Source organism: Parastagonospora nodorum (assembly GCF_000146915.1).
Source record: "Parastagonospora nodorum SN15 chromosome Unknown scaffold_41, whole genome shotgun sequence".
Lineage (NCBI taxonomy): Eukaryota > Fungi > Ascomycota > Dothideomycetes > Pleosporales > Phaeosphaeriaceae > Parastagonospora > Parastagonospora nodorum.
Window position 1 is genome coordinate 211,535 of NW_001884589.1, and position 20,720 is coordinate 232,254.

Consider the following 20,720-nt stretch of genomic DNA (forward strand, 5'->3'; position numbering starts at 1 on the left):
AAAGTTGCGATGTCCCATTGAGAGCGAGCGCGTTTGCTACTCCTGTATATCTTCAACGTTACTATAGCCCATGACAGTAACTCATCAAGTATCTGAATTTCTCCAGGGTGGCGTGAACGTGCGTCTGTAGAATCTTGATCCAGCAACAACGTCGAGAAAATAAAAATCAGTAAGCACCAGCCATCCCTCAGGGAGTTGTAAGTGCGCGGTGAAACTCGATGAGAGCCCGAAATTCACTGCGGCACCGACGTATTGTCCAGGGCACATTTTGGACGTAGCGGGGACGTAGGCCAGATATGTTCAAAAAGTACGTAAGCATGGTGACTGTATTCTCGAGCGTTGAGTAGCACTTAATATATTGACCTTCTCATAATTACAAGAGATGCTGTGCGTATAGTGCTCAGGGAGGTAAGCTACTGTGCGAAATCACATGTGGCGAACAGGTCGCCTCGGCAGATATCCTCTATACCATCTCGTCAGACCTGAACGTAAAGCCGATGAATTGTGCCATTTCGCATCTCTTTCCACATACATATGCACGGACTCTCTTCCCCAAATCCGCAACATCCGGGCGAAGCTGACCCGGAAACAGCGGCCTCATATCCGGAATACGAAGTGTGCACGAATAAGAACCACCTTAGAAATTGCCAGCACGATCTACTGACCCCGGATTACCGGCGAAGCAGCAAAAAATACAATCGATAGGTCCTTTTCCCGGCAATACCGCTTCGCCGGCGGTGATGGTTGGAGGTGAGCGGCGGGATGACTCGTGCACGGGTAGTTACATGCGCAGACGCCACGCGAAGTTTCTGTTGGTGCCGACCAAGCACAACGGCCGTGGCGGCCAGCCAACAGAGCGCCAATGTCGTAAACCAGTATTGATGTGACGTGTACTGTGATTGTTGGGGTTCTTGTGGTGATTGGCGCCGCGCGATATTTTGGGACCTGGTCTGGGCGACTAATTTCCCTGCGCTTGGGTCTCGAACGTGTTACCCCTGAGTGGATCCATGTCACACGAGCACAACGTTCGCTGGACGTCTGGGGAGGGTCGAAGACGCTGCCATGGTAATCGTCTGGTGTTATTACCAATTTCTCGTCTGAATCAAATTAGCAGCATCACGAAGAATCCAAAAGCGAGCAATGTAAAAGTGAAAACCATGTCAATTATGTTGTCGACTCCTTCTGTACAGCAAAGAATCTAGGAACATGAAATCTCCACAGACCACACACAATCCTCCGTGGGTACAGTAGCCCTTTCGACCAAGCGTATTATATAGTTGAATTTGTACAATCGAAATGCTGCTGCGACATATTGCGCAAGGAGGGGTAAATGCCTTCGAACTCCGATCCCAATGCGGTCGTGAGAAGCGAAGTCATAAACCCATGAGAACCCGTTCCTCCACCGGACCGCCATAAATCAGAAGGCATAGAGCGAGCTCTGCACCGTCAGATCATGTAGCGAACTGCTTACAAGAAAGCGGCGGCAGCGGCGACGATGGCCATGATTCCGGCACCAGTCTGAGCAGCAGCGCCGGTGAACTGGGAAGGAGGAGCGCTCTTGGTGGCAGAGCCGGAGGGAGCGGCAGTGCCAGCGGGAGCTGGGTGGGTGGGGGCGGTGCCGTTGCTGGATGGGTAAGGGACAGCGGGGGGAGCGACAACGGAAGGCTTGACGGGGTATCCAGCGGGAGCGGAGTGCTCAGGGGCCGGGGTGGGGTGGACAGGGACGGAAGTGGTGTACTCGCAGTCCTCGTCGACAATGACGGTGGAGGAGGTCACGACGTAGGTCTTGGTTCCGACGGAGATGGTGGTTGGCTCAGGGCACTCGGTGGTAAGACCGGTGACGACCTTGGTGGTGTACTCGACGGGAGCAGAGCTGGCGGGGTAAGCGGCAGCAGAGCTGATGACAGCGTACGCGTCGGTGGTGGAGGCAACGGGGTAGGCCACAGCGGAGGTGGTCTCGTTCTGAGCCGGGTAGCCGTAGGCGTAGGCGTTGGCAGAGGCAACAAGGCCAGCGATGACAGCGAAGGAGTGCATGTTGATTGTTGGGTTGATTATTAAATACGTTGGTATTAAGTATTGGAGGTCGTGAAAACGAGTGAATGCGGTGAAACCGGTGTATTAGTGAGTGTGTGGTGAGGAAAGAGAAGAGGGAGGATAGACAGAATGCTTTATATGATAGCTACACGAGATGCCTTAGCGAAGACGATGCCAGTGGACAGGGGCAGAGGCCATGGCAGCGTCCGTTCGTCACCCTGTCGAGTGCTTGACTGTCATGGCGCTTAGAATTGATGCGCTTTGTGATGGTACGGTAAAGGGGGAGAAGTGTCGATAGCGCCGTGGTGCACTGACGAGACCCACCGTCTGGACTGTTTATTGATGGATATCGAACGTGCCTATCAGAAATAGGCATGGCGCTTGGAGACAAAACGAGCCAGGCAATTTCCCCTGCTTAGGGGTCCTTGCAGCCTCAACAGTTCGTTTAGCAGACTAACCATGTCTGGCTCGAGCTACCGCTGGCGAAGTCCTGTGCATGACTTGTTCAAGCACGCGGCGTGCACAACACACGTTCGAGAGACTGCACCGTTGCCGACACAATGGCGAGGCGTAGTCGTGTAACCTTAATCGTCGCGCAACGTCATTGAAAACCGCCTTTCACATGTCGTTCAGGGCGCTGTCGCAGTTGACAGCTATGCTCAACTTGGCGGATGTTGGACTCTCTGGAAGAATCCCAAGTTGGGACGAGTATGCCGGGGTCACCCCTCACGTTGATTGCACGAGCCATACTTTCTGATTTCAAGCTCCGGACTGCGTGACATTTGACACTGTCACCCCGCAACAAGAGCAAAAATAGCCGTCCGTGCAAGTGCCCCTAATAGTAGCAGAGATCGAGATAATTATCGCCCTCCAAGGTCGGCCAACTGTGGATTTTGGTGTGGGGACTGGAGTGCGGGTTCCTGCATTGACGCAGCATCTAGGCCTGCGACTAGAAACCTAGCGAGCGGTGAAATGCCAGCAGCGCATCGATCTTCAGTGCAGCTTTGATGACATGCTCGTGTTTACACACCGCTATGCAAAGCCGGCTGAGCGGCTGGACGAGCTAAGAGCTGAGATGAGACAAGATAGGGCGGCTCCGCTTGCTGCCAGCTGAGTTTTCGCACTGGTCAAAAGCACCGTTGATTGGCCGACTCCTGTCGAATGCCTCGTACCAATTGCTGATAGCGATGCGATAGGAGTTGGGCAATCTCGCGTCGTGTGCCGCCTTTCAGGAGCACCTCAAGCTAGTGAGCGCCACAACAGCACCTAGGGAGTTGCGTGTTCCGCTTGTTTTTGCCATGGGAGCTATTGCGGAAGAATAGGTACAGTAGCTCGTCGTGTTTGTGAGATTTTTCCCGTGACTGAATCTGGTCATCACCGCAATTGGAACATAGTCCGAGCCGCGACGGCATGTCGGAGGTGTCGCATGAATTTACGGTTGTTTTTGTGAGGTTGTAACGAGCCTTACAGATTTTCGAAGTCGAGGCTCGCCGCCGGCCCGAAGTTTGGCCGAGCGAGCAGGAGCTGCCCATGCCCTGCCAACTCTTTCCGCAAGACAACATCCTGAACTCGTCAACAATAACACAACTCTGTTAAGTGGTGAAACACGCATAAGTCTCGTCAAAAGGAGTTTGTTTTTTCCCAAGTCGTTGGCAAAAGGAAGACATTTGCTTTTCGAAGAGGCAGTCCAGTCAGGTGACCACGTGCGAAGGTCGTTCTCCGCCTGAGTTCTGCAGCGCAGCATGCCTCCAACGAAAACTTCTGCACAGTTACCAAAAGGGTGGCCCTCGGGTACAGTGTATTTACACTCACCGGCTCTGTCAAAGAAGCTGGGTGTGGACAACATTAACAGACTGATCCTCAACAAGTCAGATCTACGAGCTGACACTCAAGTTTTCAAGACCAGCGGGCCTTACAGTAATGTGAGAATCACGCCGGTAACAGATGGTTCGCACCCCGCTCATGGTCAGCATGCTCTGTACACGACGCAGCACCTGGCGCCAGATACCTTCATCCTACCATACCTAGGATATGTGCATGATCAGACAGACCTGGACGAAGCTTCCGATTATGACCTCTCTCTCGATCGCGAGTTTGGCATAGGCGTGGACGCTTCAAAGATGGGCAACGAAGCAAGATTCATCAACGACTACCGCGGCGTCTCTACAGCACCGAATGCCGAATTTCGTGACATTTATGTCGAGGTCCCAGCCGGTAAGGTGGAGAAACGAGTCGGAGTCTTTGTGTTGAGCGCAGGTAAGAGTGGCAAGAGAGCCAAAGGCATCGGTCGTGGCCAGGAGATCTTGATATCCTACGGCAAGGGATTCTGGACAGAACGTCAGTCTGCGCAGCAATGATTGCCAATAGTCTTCGTGCCTTCACAACGAGCTCTATCAGAACGTCACTTTCCGCCGATGGATTTTCATTTGCCGCCTATGAATGGAGAGCTACGTCTTCCGAAAGACAAACCGAGCCATGCTGCAGTGCCACAATTACACAAGAAGTATGTCCAAATCATGAGGCGAACGGATGTGAAAGCTCGCACAGAAGGAAAGGCACATTTCCACCTTCAGTCATGTACACTTGATGCATGCGCTGCTGTCGTCACTCGGCGGATTCGGAATATGCTGCAATCGCGGTTCTAAGGGCCACCGACTTGCAACAGTTGGAGCTAACGTTTGTGCTCTCTGGCACGACCATCGGGGTTTTCTTGAGCATCGATGTTGACGCCATTGGACTGGTGGCACAGACGCGGATGCGGACCAGCATCGACTGCTTGGCCCATTCTCGTGTTCCCGGGTGGAAGGAACGCGACCAGGTGGTTCTCATTTCTTATCGGATCTGTGGTGCTGAATGTTCGATCATTCGTCCAAGAAGGTGTATACATGACATCACGTGCTATCGTAGGCCCTCTTTCTATTCCATCGTCTGTTCGCCCCACGCACCTCTCAACCATACAATTTCGCTCTTCAAATCAATACCTCTACCGTCAACCTCAATCCTTTTTCAACATGTCGAGTGGGAAAGCATACGATGAGCACAGTTCAGATGACGATAGCCACCTCCAACCTGCGAGGAATCGACAAAAGGAGAACGTTAAAACAAGGCTCCCAACAAAGGAAGGACACACATTCTGGAGCGGTGCATGGGAGAGGGCAAAGAAGGACTTCCCCAAATGCGCGAACCTCCCAATCATGACCACAAGAACACGCCATGTGATCAATGTGGAGCAAGACGTTGACTGAAAGCCGTTCATAGCGCCTAAGATTGCTATATCTTCGATACGTGCTCAGCTTCAAGTGCGCAGCGTTCAACGAGCACCAGGTCCGGACACGGTTGACCAAACTTCGATTCGTGACGGCAACTTTGGCACTGGCGCACTCTTGACAAAGAATAGGCTGAGCAGCCCAATTCCGTTCGCCTGCGCCTTTGCTTGTTTCCATGGAGAGGGGATCTTGGCATCTAGTGTACGAACGTCCGGTCGTGCGGATTTCCAAGGATGTGGGAAGGTCGTGTACAGGGCGCGCAGACGCCTGGCAGTGTACTCGTAGTAAGCAAGGTGGATTTTTGTTTCCAACTAAACTAGATATTTCGTTGACCCCAGAAATGAATGGTCGAAATCTTTGTCCTTGTGACAAACAAACAAATGAAAATGAGCGATTCAAAAATCAAGTAGACGGTTGGAGAGCCCCATTAGCCACCACTACAAACTCATGTGTGCCGCATGTTGACGCCTTCACGTTGTTCCTCCGAAAGATAAGCATTGCTCGTCGAAAACCGTCCAAAGACTTCAAGCCTTCTCCTTCATCAACTGTTGCTTTGCTCCTTGGCTTCTGGCCCGAAGATCCCCTCTTCGCGAAGAGCCGCAAAGGCGGCCTCGAGGATCTCGTGGCGTCTGTCGCAAATTACAAGGTAGTCCAGGTAAATCTGCCTTCGCGTCTGAGGGGTCGACGGAGTGTCGTCTTCATCTTCGTCCTTGGTTTTGCGGCTGATGGCGGTGGCAGCTTCTTTGACGAGACCAGCTACAGGTGTGTGTTTCAAGTACGTGTACCAGAGCGGGTCCCTGAAGACGTGGTTTGGGTCCTTGAGGCCGTCGCGCGCTCCGTTGGCGCGTATGCTGTTCAAGACAGAGAGTAAGGGACGGGTAAGAGAGGGAGCGCTGGAAGTTCAGGTGAGAGAAGCCAGCGCCTGCAACAGGCCGTAGTACGACTACTATAGGCCTCGGTTAGCTACGCTACTGCCCACCTCGGAGTGAATTAATTACAGAGGTGACGACCCAGGTAAGGTCTACGAGCCGTATACCGTAGTACTACCAAGATCACGTGTCCTCATCGTAGGAGGTTTCTGATTGGCTCGCGGGGCTGGTGGAGGAGCTGGCAATTGCTTGCAACCGAGTGGTTTAAGACATGGTGTGGAGGGGAATAATGAGGTGAGAAAAATAAGCTTGTGGTGACGATTTAGGTGCGTACAGCTGCTCTCATATTATCGTATTCAGAATGTGTGCACCCCCTCTCTAGCTTAACTATATAATAAGCAGGACACCTCTATATGCTCCTATTAGCAGATTTCCTTATAGATACTAATAAGAGCCAGATAGCTGTTAACAGATATTACTTTTAGACTAAACTATATAATTCTAACCTCTAAAAAGGCTGCCTGCTTATAATATTATTAGGTACATTATTATTTGTTACAGATAATCTTAGAACAGGTAAATTAGGAGAGGTGCGCATCTTCTAAATAGCACTAATATACCTAAGACGTTCACCTGAGCAATGAGCCTAACAGAAGCTTCTAGAGCCCCTAGGAGCGACGACGAGTTAGCTAGTCTTGATTTAGGTGCAAATCGCTAACAAAACTAGACTCATAGCTTAATGTTAATAGGTCGATGTTGATAGGTCGATGTTCATAGGATGTATTTCTGAAAACGAATGGCTCGGCACTATACAATGTCAGTAAACTACAGGTTATCGACTATGGCAGGAATCACACAGTAGCCTGAAGCTATGCACGTGTTTCCTCTACCAACCTCAAATCTCAATAGCGCTGTGTATAGCTCCGGAGAGTTGTCGCGATGAGTCCAAGCTTATAGTGGTGAGATGCGAGTTCCATCTTAGTCGTAGTCGCGAACGCGTGCATAGCAGCATCAGCCATTAGTTTCGCGTCCTTGCTGCAAGTGCACCCGCGGTCCCTTCCGGGACAGGAAGACAAAACAACTCAGGCCATAAAATACCACATCAGATATCATCGGCATGAGATCCATTAGGCGTATACAAGTAGTGCGATGTAAATAGCATGAATTATCGATGTATGACTAGATATGAAGTAGAAACGTGCTTCCCAGCCTGTGTTATATGCGACATCTCAGTGGTTACATAGGGAAAATTTAGTCCTAGTATCGAGATCAAACAATTTTAGCAGTTAATATGACTATACAGGCCTCATACAACTGTATTCGCAGGTTTGCGCTGGGCGCTACGGTAACTAGCAGGATAGGCTCATTCCTTGCCTTATCAGTGGGACATCAGCCATCACCCCTCGTTAGGGACAAACAATTCAGCAATCGTTCTAATGAAGGATTGGCAGGCAAAGCAAGACTTGGCCACGATTTCCTGAGCCTCTGGGTCGAGCATATCCTCCTTTGCCACTTCCAGATAGTTGATGACAGCATTGAGCGGTGTACGAAGTTCGTGTGACGTGTTGGACAATAACAGCTGTGTCAACTGGCTATCACGCTGGGTCGTATGGACGTTTGGTTTTGGTTCATTCGTCCCATTCCAGAGTTGGAAGAGCTGCTCAGACACAAGGCACAGCATCTTTGCAACTTCAATGTCCTCCTTGGACCACATGTCGCATGTATGAGTCACCGTCTCGGACCATGGCTCGAAACTGCTCCGCGGTTGCAATGGACCCGGTGTATCCTTATGGACAGACTCCTTGTGGGGATTGCCAGCCCACAAGACCTCCTGCGATCGAGCGTCCCGGAAGAAGATGACAAAATCGCTGCCCTCTTCGGAGAGCGGGACAACAAGTATCCCAACGATGCTGTAAAAGCCTGGAGGGTACCGGAACTGTGGAAAGTCGTGCGCTATATCGACAGACGCTGTTACTGAAGCTTTTTTGTGTATCTTGAAGTATTCCGAGATAGCGAGCGCCTCTTGAGGTCGTTCTACGTAACCAAATAGTTTAGTCCGCTTTGCGATCCAGAAAAGTCCAGAAGTGGCCTTGAACAGATCCAAGAGTATCCGTGATGGGGGGACTTCACATTTCTCCATCTCGAGCTCCATTGACCTTTTATTGATAACGCTCCAGGCATGCAGACGAGACTGTACGTGCAAGTTTTCAATGTTCCTTGACGCCTCTTCACCGATGAAGCGACACAGCTTGCGACTGGGGAACGATATTCGTGTTGCTCGAGGCTCGTACGAGTGGCAGATTATCAATCCCCACAAGTCAATAGCGCCGTTGATTGATATTGACATTGACGAACGCACAGCCATGTTTCTGAGATAGAGCAAGTGCATAGGCGACATGGCGCGAAAATGAGAGTAGGTGAGATCAAGGGGCGTTTCCAAATCTTTAGTATCCCGGCACACTATTTTGACTATTTGCATTTTGCGATCGTAGAGCACTTGCACTTTGTTCTTCCCGTATAGCTCCCTCGCTTGTTTCGGGATGTCGGATGCGGGGAATTTCAAGCCCTGAAAATGAGATTGACCAGTAGGAGGGGTGCCAAGCTCAGCAATAACGTGGCCATTGAACAAAGCGTCAAATTGGTAGACCATGACTCGGTCGAAGCTGGTCAAGTCTTTTACTATGCTAGCAAGCGCGTTGCACAGCACCGGGAGGTTTGTTGCTGCTGCCAACCGCTCTTGCGCCTGTGTCATGACGTCCAGCACATGCATACTAGACTCTTTGACTCTTCCCGCACTACTGTCAGACATATTCTTGCACTTGTCCGCCTCTTTCGGGGATTGGCAGGCAATGCCACCATGGTCTGGCAGATCGTCGTGCGTGGGCCTTTGCGAAGGAACAAGAGGGTAGAGGTCATCGCCTTCGACTTCGAATTCGCATATAATGAGATCTGGATTGGCATGACTTTTGTGCATGGCGCACCACAAGCGTCTTGAACATCCTTGAGCAACGTCGATATCGAGTGAAAACACCTCGGGCCCGTTGGCCTCAAGCTCCACATTGTCATTCTCATTCTTAATAAGATCAACATGATCAACGATGATATCTGCTTGGTCGCCGGAAAACAGGTTCGTAAAGCTCGTTAATGCAAATAGTTGCTGCGGAGATTTCGCGATGATTTCTCTCGAGTTCTCGCTAACCATACGGACTGGAAGAGCCCCAGCGTCTTTGTTGTGCTCCAGCGCAACTAACAGACCAAAGCTTTGAATTGCACCAGGGATGTGGATTGGTTCATCCTCGCAACGATGCGACATAATATTTACTATGCCATGTGGAATATGCGTAGCATGGTTGTCACTTCGGGGTGCTTTCGATTCGTCCTCTGGTAGTTTTATCGTCACACCATCGTCTGCTGCACCAAAACTCTCTTCATGTAACCACCGCAAGATATATTCTGTCGGCCCATTGACTGGCTCGTCTGGCCCAGGTAAATGTGATGTTACGATGGGGACATGAGATGATGGAGGGCGCTCTTCAGTCATGCTTGGAACACCAGTCTCATTGATTGTCCTCGATTCATGGAAGACTAGGCTGCGGATTGGGAAAACGTGGTCGGTCGCTGTTGGGCTCATTGAAGATCTCTCAGGAGTAGCAATAGCAGATCCAAGATGTGGAGGACATGGGGAGTGCGACTCCATCGTCGACTTATCCTGGATTGCGAGGGTGATTACCGCGGGTGATTGATTCCATGGAGGTATTTGATCGTCAAACGGCCAAAAGTCGTTAGTAAATCAAGGGCAATATCGTAGTGGCGTTGAACGCAGCCATGGGCATGGTCGGAAAATGCCGCAGTGCAAAAGGACTTTCTTGGGATTTGTGCAGAAAGTTGCGTTCTACAAACATTTGATTCATTCTAAGGTCTGAGCATGATATCATCCAGCCACGATCCTCACCTTCTCGCTAAATCAGGTTAGTAGCCAAATGCTGTACGATCTAGCGCAGGTTCGCTGCTTCAGAACTTGAACCATCAAACACACTTTCAAAAAAGATCTCGTCGGCTTTCAAGAAATCCACAGAGTTACGTAGACGTGTCTCGTCTCTTTCTTTCCAATCGTAGCTTCCCAGTCTATTTCGCCTAGCGCATTGCCAAAATAGCTGTAACAATCTGAACACTCAGATGGTCAACCTACATCCGCAAGCATTGCAAAGCGTTTCTGGTCTATCGGACCGTTGTCCATATTCGGGCGACACAGTTTGCTGCAATGCGCACATATCGATGATCCTTTGCCGCCTGCGCCTTGCTATCTACTGAGTGCAGACTTTAAACTTCAATGCCGAACATCATCCCTGTCTAGATAACCGAGATCTGCCAACTGGCCAAACCCCGATCCAAGGGCAATATCGTTGCTGTTTCCGGCATTCTCCTGAGACGGGCCTGGCTGAGTTGGTGTCGCTTTCGATACATCAGAGATTATGTGTCTCGGCGCCTTTCCCCGTGTGTTCACTTCTCATTTTGCACCCGTCCATTCTCAGGCCTGTGTTCCAGGAATGAATCAAATTGTGGTTTGCTGTTGATGAATTTCTGATCACCACGCTCGGAAGTCGTGCTGATCATGACAATAAGAACAATTCCAAGGTTTGTGGCGAAAGGTAGGCCCAAGCGCGTGCACAGCCACATTTGAGATGCGTCAACGGTGAGTCACATCGAGATATTCGTTCTCGTATCGACTTGCTACCTAAGGGACGATTGATCCGTCTTGTGCTATATCTGAACATCCTACCAGCCTGGACCATTTCGACTAAATTAATCACAGTGTAGTCGAGCGATGGAATTTGCGCAACTTTGACAATAAGCATGAGCACCTTCCATCCCTTTCCCCGCCTACCAACCGAACTCCGCCTTCAAATATGGGAAATGACGGTCGAGCCGCGTACTGTGGAAATCTGCATACGCTTCACTGATTTCCCATCAACGCCTCTTGCTGATGGGAAGCAAAAGCGGCCTCCGCGCCAGATGTCCACTGTTCAGTCTCCGACGCCTGTGCCAGGCCCGCTTCAGGCGTGCCGCGAAGCACGATATCACGGATTGTACCAACAAGCTTTATCTGATCTTGTTATTGATGAACACGTTCCAAACCCCGAGCGGCCATATATCTGGCTGAATCCTGCGATTGACATCGTCTCCGTCGAAAATTCATACGCTGCGTTTTTCAAGTCTGTCGCGCACGATCCCACGTCTCAAGTTCGCAAAGCACTCGCGCAAAGGAGATAGACAACCACGGACGGGTCAGGAATTCGAGCATTTGCCATGTTTCGTTAAATTGAAAGATGTTTATGTGGATATTGGGGATCATGAATTTGAGTACTGGTAGGTGCATCGAATATGTATTGGTGGTGTTGTGGGGCAGAGAATGCGTGGTTGATTAAGGGAAAGAATAGAGAGATGAGGAAGCTTGAAGACTTGGAGACGAGTATGGTAGGACGACGGCAAGGAGCTGGAGAAGGCAGAAGGGCGCTTTATTCCGGTGAAGGCTGGCGTACTGCTATGGCCGGAAGGTATGCGAACGGCACAGGGTCGGTAATGCACTTTTGTGTATATGGGGGATGTCATCATTGCAATGATAAATATTGATCTAACATAAATTGTGCATACCATTTAGTGAATCCCAATAATTCGAATTATCATTGCATCCCTCTTGCTGCCTTCAGGGCTGTGGTTCCAATTGAACCATAGGAAAGAATGTCAATAACCAAAATAAGGAATCCTTTGTCCGAAAGCAATTCCCGGACTTCACGAAATACTTCCGAATTAGCAATCATAACTTTTCGTTATCGTCGTGCGTTCCTGGAACGAAATCAGTCATCAGTCTAGTCTGGCATATTGCCAGCGACGTATCTGTCATTTGAAGAGGACACTGAAATATTCCTACCACGCTCTCATCCATTTTTTTTTCTTGATCCAGTCCTAGCAGCAGACCTCCGATGCCATTAGAAGGACTTGTCGAACACATACAGTCCGATGTTTTGCTGTGCCAGGAATCGCTCTGCTTTGTCACGAAGCTCTCGACTGTTGGCTTCGTTATGCTCGTGGTCGCCGAGAGACGCCTCGTTACGAGTCGTGTTAACGGTGGCTGAAGATGGCTCTTTCAATTCATCAGGCTCGGTATCGGAATTAGAAGTGCTATAAGGTCCATCGATGTTACTATCGGTATCTACATTCATGCTCTCGACGTCATTCTCAGCTGCGTCGCAGGAATTGTCGTCCATGGCCTCAACTTCCATGGCTTCGACCTCCGACGTTTCAATCTCGATGGCTTCATCGTTTGCAGCTTCGAAGCCAACTCCTTGAAAGACATCCTGACTCGTTGGCGTGTCAGAGCCGTCGTTGGAGTCGTCGGCGTAAGTCGATTCTACTAGTATAGAATTGTTGATCATGTCAGATACACGCTCCTCCAGTTCAGCATTGGTCAGGAGCTCGAAGCCACCAATGGAGTACCAAACGCTAATGGCGATGCCGTGGAAGTTGTGCGGTCTGACATAGCTTCCGAACCGTTTCGTGATCGTGGAGTAGTCGATGTCATTCATGGCAACGTTACCATCATCGAGTTCGAGTGATGGATTGCTGTGAAGGTACATCTCGGGTTCGTTAGACCATCCATCGTCGAGAAACGTCGCCCAGATCAAGTTCTTATTGTGGGTCAAGGCGCACAACATCTTGCGGCCTTGGAATTCGAGCTGAGCTCTGCCGTTGATCTGTTCGGTGTCAGCCTGCAGCGAAAATGTGATTTTTGGAATGGCATCCTTGCCACATAGTTCAGCATAGCTTGGAAGGTATGCTTGAAGCTTGATCTCGAGAAGGGAGTGGGAAATAGAAGACAGGGAGCAATGAGCGGGAGGGACATGGGAATATCACGACATATTAAAAAATGTAAGAAATCGGCGAAATTCTTAGAATCAGAGCGGAGACGTCCGTTGATGAAAGGCGCAACAAAGAACAAATCTAGAATGCGGCGACTGTTGAAGTAGCCAAATTTGTAAATATAGACTACCATCAAAAGGATTATGCCAAGTATGTACATCATTGGCTGCGTTAGTTGAAGAACATGCGATCTAAGGCATCAGAAGCGTAGCAAAAGTTATCAAGCACGCCATCTATCAACAAGAGGTGTAGAGAGTGTCTTGGGCGCTTTATGCCAATGATACGACAATCGCACATCAAGTACACGCAAGCTATCCGACAGTGAACAAGCTCTTAGTTGGGGAATTTCCCAATGCTGTGAGACTGGAAGTCAAGTAAGTACACCTTACCAAGGTTTACTGGCACAAATGGCAGTTTCAAACGAGACAAGCTTACTGTAAGCGAAGCCGCTCTTTGGCTAAGAAGTTCTTAAACGAAAGCTTCTCTATACTAAGCAAAGACGTCCTAGAAAGGCCGTCTCTCATCAGCGACCATAGTTTGTAGCAAGTAAGGCGATAGTGAGCAAGATATCCTTGAGAATTTGATGCAGTCTATACTACCCAAAGTAGCTTGAATTGAGCCTTAATCGACAGAAAGGAGCCCTCCGCTCTATCTCCACCCTCAAAATGCGAGCGAGGTGCTAGGTACGTCGATACCCAAGGTCGCCCACCTTGGGCTCTGCGCGCATAGCCGCGAAAGCTGCTTCTATCAGCACGTGGCGCCGGCGACAAATCTCTAAGAAATCCAGATATATGGCACGGCGCGTCTCGGGGGTTGAAGGGACATCATCACTCCCGTCTCCGCCACCACCATGTCCCATCATTTCCATCCCCATTCCATCCATCGACAACCATCTCCGTCTCCGCCTTCATCAACTTCACCCCTCCACCGCGCCTCTCCAAACTCCCCCTTCCAAAGCCCATACGCATGCGTACGCCACTGCTAGTCTTTGACGCCGTTGATATTGAGCTCCTCAACGAAGGTCTTGAAGTCGATGTTCCTGTTCGTCAAGCGCGACCCAGTCCCTCCGCGCTGCTGTACAAATACCCGCGCTCGGTGTACTCGGGGTTGTCGCGCGTGTCTTGGCCGGTGTGCACGCGGAAATACGCGATCCAGACGTCGTTGCCAGCGTTGGTGTAGGCGATGCGCATGCGCTTGTTGGTGAAGGCGAGGGGTTGGCGCATCTAGGAAAGATCAATACCGGAGTGGGTAGCTGAGGAATGAATGATGCAGTACGAGTGCTTGCAGATATGATGAACACGAGACGGAGGCGAGAGCAAGGGAGCAAGGGAAAAAGACAAGTACTCGGTGCAACGAGGTACTCGGCGATGAAGAGATCTAGACCCAGCATTTCGTCGGCATCTCGCCCAGCAAGATGCTCTCCTACTTCACGCCCACCCAAACGCCAATCTCCGCTATGCGCCAAAAACAAAGTCCCTCCTCTCTAAATCGACTCTCCCGTCTCCGCCCTCGCTCTCGCCCCATCCCCCCAGCCCCTCCCCTCCGTCGGCGTCATCGCCCTCCTCCTCTCCACGGGACTCCACTCCATCCCCCCACCACCACCACCACCACTTCCACCTTCATCATCCCCCGTGACAATCCTGACCCCGGCCCGGCCCCTCCTCTCCCTCTCCGCCCTCTCCCGCTTAACCTCGGCCTTGCTCTTCTCGCTCTCGATGATCAAGCTCTTGAAATAACTCTCCGCGGCCACCGTCGCGCTGTAATGCAGCGGCGTCCAGCTATATACATTGCACGCGAGCGGATTCGCGCCGTATTGCAGGAGCATTCGGAGGGCTTTGAGTTCGCCGGCGGCGGAGGCGTGGTGCAGGGCTGTGTTGCCGTTGTTGTCGGAGGCGGAGAGCGTGGAGGGGCCGTGCAGGATGAGCGTGGGGATGAGGTGCAGGGTGCCGAAGCCGGATTTACATGAGAGCATGAGCTGTGATGTATACATTAGTTTGGATGGAAAGGGGGGGGGAAGTGGGAGACATACAGCGTCAAGCCCGTGTTTATCCGCCCACGGAATGCATTCTGGGAAGCGCTTTGCGAGAGTCACGCCGGTTTCTTCTTTTCCCGCGGCGGCGGCGAGCATTAGCGGGGTTTCGAGGTCGTTGTTGCGGGAGATGAGGTCGGATTCGTGACCGAGGTCGATGAGGAATTCCTGGTCGACATCAGCTTGTACTCCTTAATTTCATATCATGCTCGTACGGCAATTTGCGTGAAGCCATGTCGAGCAGCCAGATGCAGGCTTGTGTTGCTTTTGTCTTCGAAATCCGGGTTGCGCAGTATTTGCGGGTTGTTCTGGATGATGCGTTTTACGAGAGGGAGATCATTTAGGAGGATGGCGCGGCGCAGACGCCGGGATACGTCAATCCTGGAAGGAGTTAGCTATGAGAAGGCACCAAGTTATGAACTCGACATAAACATACATTGTGGTATGGGAGTAGCATGATTAGTACCCTTGCCGAGTTTGAGAATGTTGATCTGTTGACGCGGTTGCGGGGAGCAATCATGAGCGAGGGGAGCTGCGGCGGCTAGTCCACGGATATTGCTACTTTGGGCTAAACTCCACATGATGACGTTTGTGGGGTCCAAGTTGCGAGGTTTACATTCACTTCTGTGCAGCAACCAAGATTGATAATTAGGCTCATGCTGTTATTCATAGATGCTGCTCCTACTCATTACCAGGCCACTCTATGAATGCCCGTCTGAAGCAGCTATCGTACAAGTCGAAGAGAAACAGCTTCTAGTCACCCCAAGCAATCTACAAGCCCTCAAAGTCGCCGCCTGCATCGTCGTCGTCAATGTCACCCTCCTGAATCTCCTTGGCCAATTCGCGCTCACGTTCCCGGGCCTCCTGCGCGTTCTTGAGCTCCAGACGGTGCTGGTTCATGGGGTAGCGCATGGCCCTGACGCACTCGTCGTGCAGGGTCAGGCACGCTCGGATGCGCTCGTGGAATGCCTCGCCAGGCTCGCGGGTCGCGTAGATATCTCCCGCCACCTTTGTCTGCATGAAGCCCTTCTCGTGGTCGATTGATGCCTCTATTACACCGTCGCGGATTGCCTTGGCCACGATGTACTCGGCCGACTCTTCGCTCTCGAGTCCAAGACGGATGCAGATGTCGCGGAGCGAGATGCGCGAGTACGACAGGGACAGCATGCGGATGCCGGTTTTGATGACGTTTTGTCGCAGGCGCAGAATCAGCGTGTATGTGCCGTCCTGCTGGAAGGTCGTGGAGTGCATCTGGACAACCTTCAAGAATCCCTGCAGGTCTCCAACGCGGACAGCTCGGACTAGGCGGAAGTAGGGTTCAAGGGCGCGCTCGAGGCGGGGCTGGCTGAAAACGTCGCGTTCGGGAATGTCACCCATGAGCAGCTCGACAACAATCAGCAGCTTCATCGAGGCCTGGTAGAAGCCAGTGGCGACGTGTGCGGAGGGCGACTTGCGGGTAGCGCTGACGAGGTGCTCGTGTGCTTCGGTGTAGGACAGCTGGATCGCGCGTATCCTTCCAAGATAGAACAGGTACCTCGCGACCTGATTGTTGGGGGCGTTTGGCGGGAACTGTGTTTGCGCGACAAGGAGATCGGCTTGCGTGATGTCGGCGGTCGAGATGTAATTGCGGAGCAGCAGCGTGGTGACAGATGCCTGCGTATCCGAGTCTTTCCTCAGCACCGCACTTCGTAGAGCCGCAAGCAGCTTCCCGCGAATGTTGATAACGGCCGACTGCTTGGACGGCGGCTTGGGGTCCATCTCCTCATGGAAGAGAGAGAAGTAGAAGTATGCCTTTGCAGCGAGCGAGTCCAGCGTCCGCCTGTTCAGCTCCCGAATCTTGTCCACCAGCTTCTCCGAGAATTCGGCGCCCTCCTCAAAGTCCTTTTGGTCATAGAGATACACCTGCAATGATTAGCACGAATCACAGCCATCTGCTGACAAACATACCTGGATGAGGATGGCTATGTATACGTCAACCTCTGGCAGCGGCTCCTTGGTGCTGTTCTTGTTAAGTTGCACCTCTTCCTTGTACTGTGACACGACGCTCTGAATCGCCTCGCCGTCCATGCCAATGAACTCGATAAACGTCCGTGCCGTGGCGTTGTTGGGCGAGTATGTGAGAATGATGACGGAACAAAGTACGCGGTCGGTGAGCCTTTTGCGGAGAGATGATATTGAGCGGAGGGCGCGCAGAGTGAAGCGTGTATCGAACTGCGCCACAGCACGCTCGAGCAGGACGAAGCTGCCCCGGATGTCTACCGTCGTTGGGTCAGCCCGCTGATACAGATACTTGCAGCACGCCAGGTCCGTTGCGATCATGTGACTCGGACACATCTTGCGAACCGGCCATGAAGTCGTGCAGTCGGCGCAGGGACATCTCGAGGTAAACGGCATGATGCGTGGTGGAGGTGAATGACTTACCCTCAATCGCCTTCTCTTCGGTCTTGGGCTCGTCGACGGTCGCGACTACTCCTTCCATACTGTCCGCCATGGTGTTTGACTTTATGACGGTGACAATAAGAAAGGAAGGTACGTGGTGATAGTGGTGAGCGGCGGCGGGCGGTTGTTGGTTGATGTGGTGAGGCGGGAGCTCCAGGTACAGCTGCTACGAACGTCGGCGGAGGAAAGTATCGCCGAGCCGCCGTGTTTACCCCCGCGTCATATCACCGGCGAGACGACACAACACCATACACCGCGATAAATGTCTGCCATGTCGCTGCTGGATGCTCACCTGGAGCAGATCTCATTCTGCGCGGCATCAATCGCTGAATTGAAGTGGGTATATCATATTATCAGAAGTATCACGACTGACAGAACATAGCTTCGCTCCACCGAAGATATTCACAAACGCGCTGCTTCAAAACCATGATATCACAAGCCTAATTCGAGATACCGAGCCGCATGAACGCGCTCTTTTCTCGGTCCCTCCACCGCCAGCTGCGCCCAAGCATACCGACCCCTCAGCATCCGCCAACAGAAGAAACACCATCTTCAACGCCAATGGAGCCGGCGCAAGCATTTCTGGAGGCGGGGCGAATGCCGTTCGCGCACCCAGGCGAAACACGGCAGTCGCAGCCGTTCTCGGCAACAATCTCGTCGAGAGGATACGAAGAGGTGGAGGTGGAGGAGCAGGCTCAGGTCTCGGCTACCGAAAATACGACGGCAACAACAAGAACGAGGTGGATGTCGAGTCACTTCTAGAAGGCGCCGAGAAGCTACTGGGAGTATAGTACGTCTCGAAACTCGACCGCTTTTTTCAAACTAACATGACCCAGCCCCATCCCAGGCGCGCAAGAAAAGATCGCAGCCATGCGCCAGCGACACGCACAAGTCACTGCCTCGATAGACTACTACGAAGAACGCCTTGAACAGCAAACCAGTGAATTCAGTAGATTGAACCGCAATCGCGACTTTTTGGACGAGATTGAGGATGCAGAGGAGGAGCCGCCTGAAGCACCGCCACTCAGCGAGGAAAATCTTAGGAGGGAGGAAGAGGAAATGAAACAGCTCGAGAGGAAGAAGAGGGAGCTTGAAGATCGCGTACATTCTATGTCGAGAGACATATCGGGTTTGCGGTAGTCAGCCATGGCTAAGAAATTCGATGCAATATCCCAAGCTTCCAAGCTACACAACCTGCCCCGTTCAGGGAAAAGATCACAATACGAACGGCAGATCGCTTCCTGCTTGGCTTCAATAGTCGCATCTGCTGACAGGTCCAAGGATGACTAACTGCTGACTGCAGGTGGGGCCAGAATATATATGAGTGTGTAGTCGAGCAACTCCAATCTATGCTCGTGTCAAAATGGTAGACTTTGACCTCTCTCCCGAGCAGAAACAGCTTCGTGCAAATGCTAAGGCCTTTGCTCAGACCGTCCTCTCAACAGCTCCCAAGTTATACTCTGCGCTCCCCACTCAAAACGAGCGCTTCAGGTCCACCCTACCAATCTACCAAGACGCTGTCAGGTCCGGCTTGATCAAAGGTCAAATCCCCATTTCCCTTGGCGGCACGTCGAACGGCCTTCTCGATGCCGCAATCGTTGTTGAGGAATTCCATGCCGTGGAGCCCAGCACAGCAATCACTATTCTAGGTACTGGACTAGGACTCACCCCATTGATACTTGCTGGAAGCAAAGCACAGCACGAGAAATTCCTCTCGCCTTTCTTGAAGCAAGAGGGTGAGATGCTGGCAAGCTTCATGCACAGCGAACCTGGCGGTACAGCGAACTGGCTAGAGAAAGGAGCACCAGGCTTACAAACAACCGCATATAGAGAGGGCGATGAGTGGATCGTCAATGGGGAGAAAGTAGACAAAACCTCATCGTCTACGCCCACAAACCTCCACTGACCGATTCCCAGCTCTGGACAACAAACTCCGGCGGCTGGGACTCGCACGGCGCAGACCTAGCATGTCTCGTATGCCGGGAGGTCCCCACGACCCCGTCTCCCCAAGACCCAGATATCGATCCTTCTTCAAAGATCCTCATCCTCCTCCTCACCCGCGCCGACATCGCCACCAACCCCCCATCCGCATACACCATCCTCTCCACCCCCGCCCTATCCGGCCACAAATCCACAAACGGCCCCCACACATCCTTCACCTCCTTCCGCCTGCCGCACGCCAACCTCCTCGCCCCGCCCGGCGCAGGCGCACACGTCGTCGAGCGCACATTCGGCACCAGCGCCGCGCTCGTCGGCGCCATGAGCGTCGGCGTCATGCGGCACGCGTTCACACTCGCACTGGCGTTTTGCACGCGCGAGACGAGAGGTGGGAACTCGCCGATTATCTCGCGTCAGGCTGTGTCCGACCGCTTGGTGGACGCCAAGTGCAGCATCGACGCAGCGCGCGCACTGGTCTGGAAAGCCATGGGTGCGCTGGAAAGTCCAGACGATCGGATATCCTGGGACAGCAGACTGGAACTCGCGTGCGAGGCCAAGGTGTGGTGTAGCGAACAGGCCGTGGGCGCGGTGCAGACGTGCATGAGTGTTGTGGGCATCAGTAGTTATGCGGAGGACATGGGGCTTGGCGCGATTCTGGCGGATGCGGCGTGTTTGCCGCTGTTTGATGGGGGGAATGTTGGGGTTAGGAGGAGGCAGATCGAGGAGATTATGAGGAGGGAGGGGTATGAGCCTTGGAAAGCGACGTTTGGGTAGGTTGAGAGGTTAATGAGTGGATTTACAGGCGATGGGATGGCTTGGAGGTGGGATTGGTGTCCATAGGAATGCTTTGTGTGCATTGCAATCATGGCTTTGATCGGACCTTTAATATTAGTCTCAAACTTCCCAGAGGTCTTTTCGAGCCGAGATGTAATTCAGTATGCCGTTCTGGTACGTTGTAGGAATACTACAATACGCATACTATGTAGTACTGGGGCACACTTCGCAATGATACAAACTCGACTTTGCTTGAGCTTCTATAGCACGTCGCTTTCACACGATATCAACGCATTACATTCTCGCACCTCCAAAGATTTGGAGCAAGCATAATTTGTAATTTTAATTTGCTAGTATCACATCATACGCAACTTCGCTTGTCGCACGACTATTCTATTGACTAAGCATCACACCAATATATGGATGCAACCATGTCCGCCGTGCCGCATTTGT

At 51.8% G+C, this 20,720-nt stretch overlaps 13 protein-coding genes across 13 annotated transcripts; 7 read left to right on the forward strand and 6 right to left on the reverse strand.

The window, feature by feature from the left end:
- Positions 1 to 1,140: 1,140 nt before the first annotated feature.
- Positions 1,141 to 2,116, reverse strand: SNOG_15917 (hypothetical protein). The gene has a single exon (XM_001805999.1). It carries the CDS (start codon positions 2,032 to 2,034, stop codon positions 1,468 to 1,470), a length of 567 nt encoding a protein of 188 aa, XP_001806051.1. The 5' UTR covers positions 2,035 to 2,116; the 3' UTR covers positions 1,141 to 1,467.
- Positions 2,117 to 3,776: 1,660 nt separating this feature from the next.
- SNOG_15918 (hypothetical protein) lies at positions 3,777 to 4,391 on the forward strand (the record flags this gene model as incomplete). Its single annotated transcript, XM_001806000.1, has 1 exon — positions 3,777 to 4,391. One exon carries the CDS (start codon positions 3,777 to 3,779, stop codon positions 4,389 to 4,391), a length of 615 nt encoding a protein of 204 aa, XP_001806052.1.
- A 654-nt stretch (positions 4,392 to 5,045) lies between these two features.
- Positions 5,046 to 5,585, forward strand: SNOG_15919 (hypothetical protein; the record flags this gene model as incomplete). Its single annotated transcript, XM_001806001.1, has 2 exons — positions 5,046 to 5,249; positions 5,328 to 5,585. The coding sequence occupies 2 exons, from the start codon at positions 5,046 to 5,048 to the stop codon at positions 5,583 to 5,585; spliced, it is 462 nt and encodes a 153-aa protein (XP_001806053.1).
- A 55-nt stretch (positions 5,586 to 5,640) lies between these two features.
- SNOG_15920 (hypothetical protein) lies at positions 5,641 to 6,382 on the forward strand (the record flags this gene model as incomplete). The annotated part of the gene is made up of 2 exons (XM_001806002.1): positions 5,641 to 6,146; positions 6,301 to 6,382. 2 exons carry the CDS (start codon positions 5,641 to 5,643, stop codon positions 6,380 to 6,382), a joined length of 588 nt encoding a protein of 195 aa, XP_001806054.1.
- Positions 6,383 to 7,565: 1,183 nt separating this feature from the next.
- Positions 7,566 to 9,482, reverse strand: SNOG_15921 (hypothetical protein; the record flags this gene model as incomplete). Its single annotated transcript, XM_001806003.1, has 1 exon — positions 7,566 to 9,482. The coding sequence occupies one exon, from the start codon at positions 9,480 to 9,482 to the stop codon at positions 7,566 to 7,568; it is 1,917 nt and encodes a 638-aa protein (XP_001806055.1).
- Positions 9,483 to 11,023: 1,541 nt separating this feature from the next.
- Positions 11,024 to 11,540, forward strand: SNOG_15922 (hypothetical protein; the record flags this gene model as incomplete). Its single annotated transcript, XM_001806004.1, has 2 exons — positions 11,024 to 11,256; positions 11,384 to 11,540. The coding sequence occupies 2 exons, from the start codon at positions 11,024 to 11,026 to the stop codon at positions 11,538 to 11,540; spliced, it is 390 nt and encodes a 129-aa protein (XP_001806056.1).
- A 616-nt stretch (positions 11,541 to 12,156) lies between these two features.
- SNOG_15923 (hypothetical protein) lies at positions 12,157 to 12,989 on the reverse strand (the record flags this gene model as incomplete). The annotated part of the gene is made up of 2 exons (XM_001806005.1): positions 12,157 to 12,936; positions 12,975 to 12,989. 2 exons carry the CDS (start codon positions 12,987 to 12,989, stop codon positions 12,157 to 12,159), a joined length of 795 nt encoding a protein of 264 aa, XP_001806057.1.
- A 505-nt stretch (positions 12,990 to 13,494) lies between these two features.
- On the forward strand, positions 13,495 to 14,266 carry SNOG_15924 (hypothetical protein; the record flags this gene model as incomplete). Its single annotated transcript, XM_001806006.1, has 3 exons — positions 13,495 to 13,523; positions 13,724 to 13,770; positions 13,875 to 14,266. The coding sequence occupies 3 exons, from the start codon at positions 13,495 to 13,497 to the stop codon at positions 14,264 to 14,266; spliced, it is 468 nt and encodes a 155-aa protein (XP_001806058.1).
- Positions 14,069 to 14,310, reverse strand: SNOG_15925 (hypothetical protein; the record flags this gene model as incomplete). Its single annotated transcript, XM_001806007.1, has 2 exons — positions 14,069 to 14,126; positions 14,174 to 14,310. 2 exons carry the CDS (start codon positions 14,308 to 14,310, stop codon positions 14,069 to 14,071), a joined length of 195 nt encoding a protein of 64 aa, XP_001806059.1.
- Positions 14,311 to 14,570: 260 nt separating this feature from the next.
- On the reverse strand, positions 14,571 to 15,554 carry SNOG_15926 (hypothetical protein; the record flags this gene model as incomplete). The annotated part of the gene is made up of 4 exons (XM_001806008.1): positions 14,571 to 15,062; positions 15,117 to 15,284; positions 15,332 to 15,497; positions 15,526 to 15,554. 4 exons carry the CDS (start codon positions 15,552 to 15,554, stop codon positions 14,571 to 14,573), a joined length of 855 nt encoding a protein of 284 aa, XP_001806060.1.
- A 204-nt stretch (positions 15,555 to 15,758) lies between these two features.
- Positions 15,759 to 17,643, reverse strand: SNOG_15927 (hypothetical protein). The gene is made up of 3 exons (XM_001806009.1): positions 17,538 to 17,643; positions 17,064 to 17,371; positions 15,759 to 17,018 (listed from the first exon to the last, which is right to left on the reverse strand). The coding sequence occupies exons 1-3, from the start codon at positions 17,605 to 17,607 to the stop codon at positions 15,888 to 15,890; spliced, it is 1,509 nt and encodes a 502-aa protein (XP_001806061.1). The 5' UTR covers positions 17,608 to 17,643; the 3' UTR covers positions 15,759 to 15,887.
- Positions 17,644 to 17,826: 183 nt separating this feature from the next.
- Positions 17,827 to 20,267, forward strand: SNOG_15929 (hypothetical protein; the record flags this gene model as incomplete). Its single annotated transcript, XM_001806010.1, has 5 exons — positions 17,827 to 17,895; positions 18,065 to 18,345; positions 18,392 to 18,656; positions 18,955 to 19,419; positions 19,473 to 20,267. 5 exons carry the CDS (start codon positions 17,827 to 17,829, stop codon positions 20,265 to 20,267), a joined length of 1,875 nt encoding a protein of 624 aa, XP_001806062.1.
- A 90-nt stretch (positions 20,268 to 20,357) lies between these two features.
- SNOG_15930 (hypothetical protein) lies at positions 20,358 to 20,533 on the forward strand (the record flags this gene model as incomplete). Its single annotated transcript, XM_001806011.1, has 2 exons — positions 20,358 to 20,441; positions 20,480 to 20,533. The coding sequence occupies 2 exons, from the start codon at positions 20,358 to 20,360 to the stop codon at positions 20,531 to 20,533; spliced, it is 138 nt and encodes a 45-aa protein (XP_001806063.1).
- Between the last annotated feature and the right edge of the window lie 187 nt (positions 20,534 to 20,720).

Excerpts from the sequence above, each read along its gene's own strand:
- SNOG_15917 (XM_001805999.1), bottom strand. The coding sequence starts at position 2,034 with ATGCACTCCTTCGCTGTCATCGCTGGCCTTGTTGCCTCTGCCAACGCC.
- SNOG_15927 (XM_001806009.1), bottom strand. The coding sequence starts at position 17,607 with ATGGCGGACAGTATGGAAGGAGTAGTCGCGACCGTCGACGAGCCCAAG. Across the intron at positions 17,372-17,537 it reads CGAAGAGAAGGCGATTGAGG|ACATCCGGGGCAGCTTCGTC; the intron begins GTAAGTCATTCA and ends CAACGACGGTAG. Across the intron at positions 17,019-17,063 it reads ACATAGCCATCCTCATCCAG|GTGTATCTCTATGACCAAAA; the intron begins GTATGTTTGTCA and ends TAATCATTGCAG.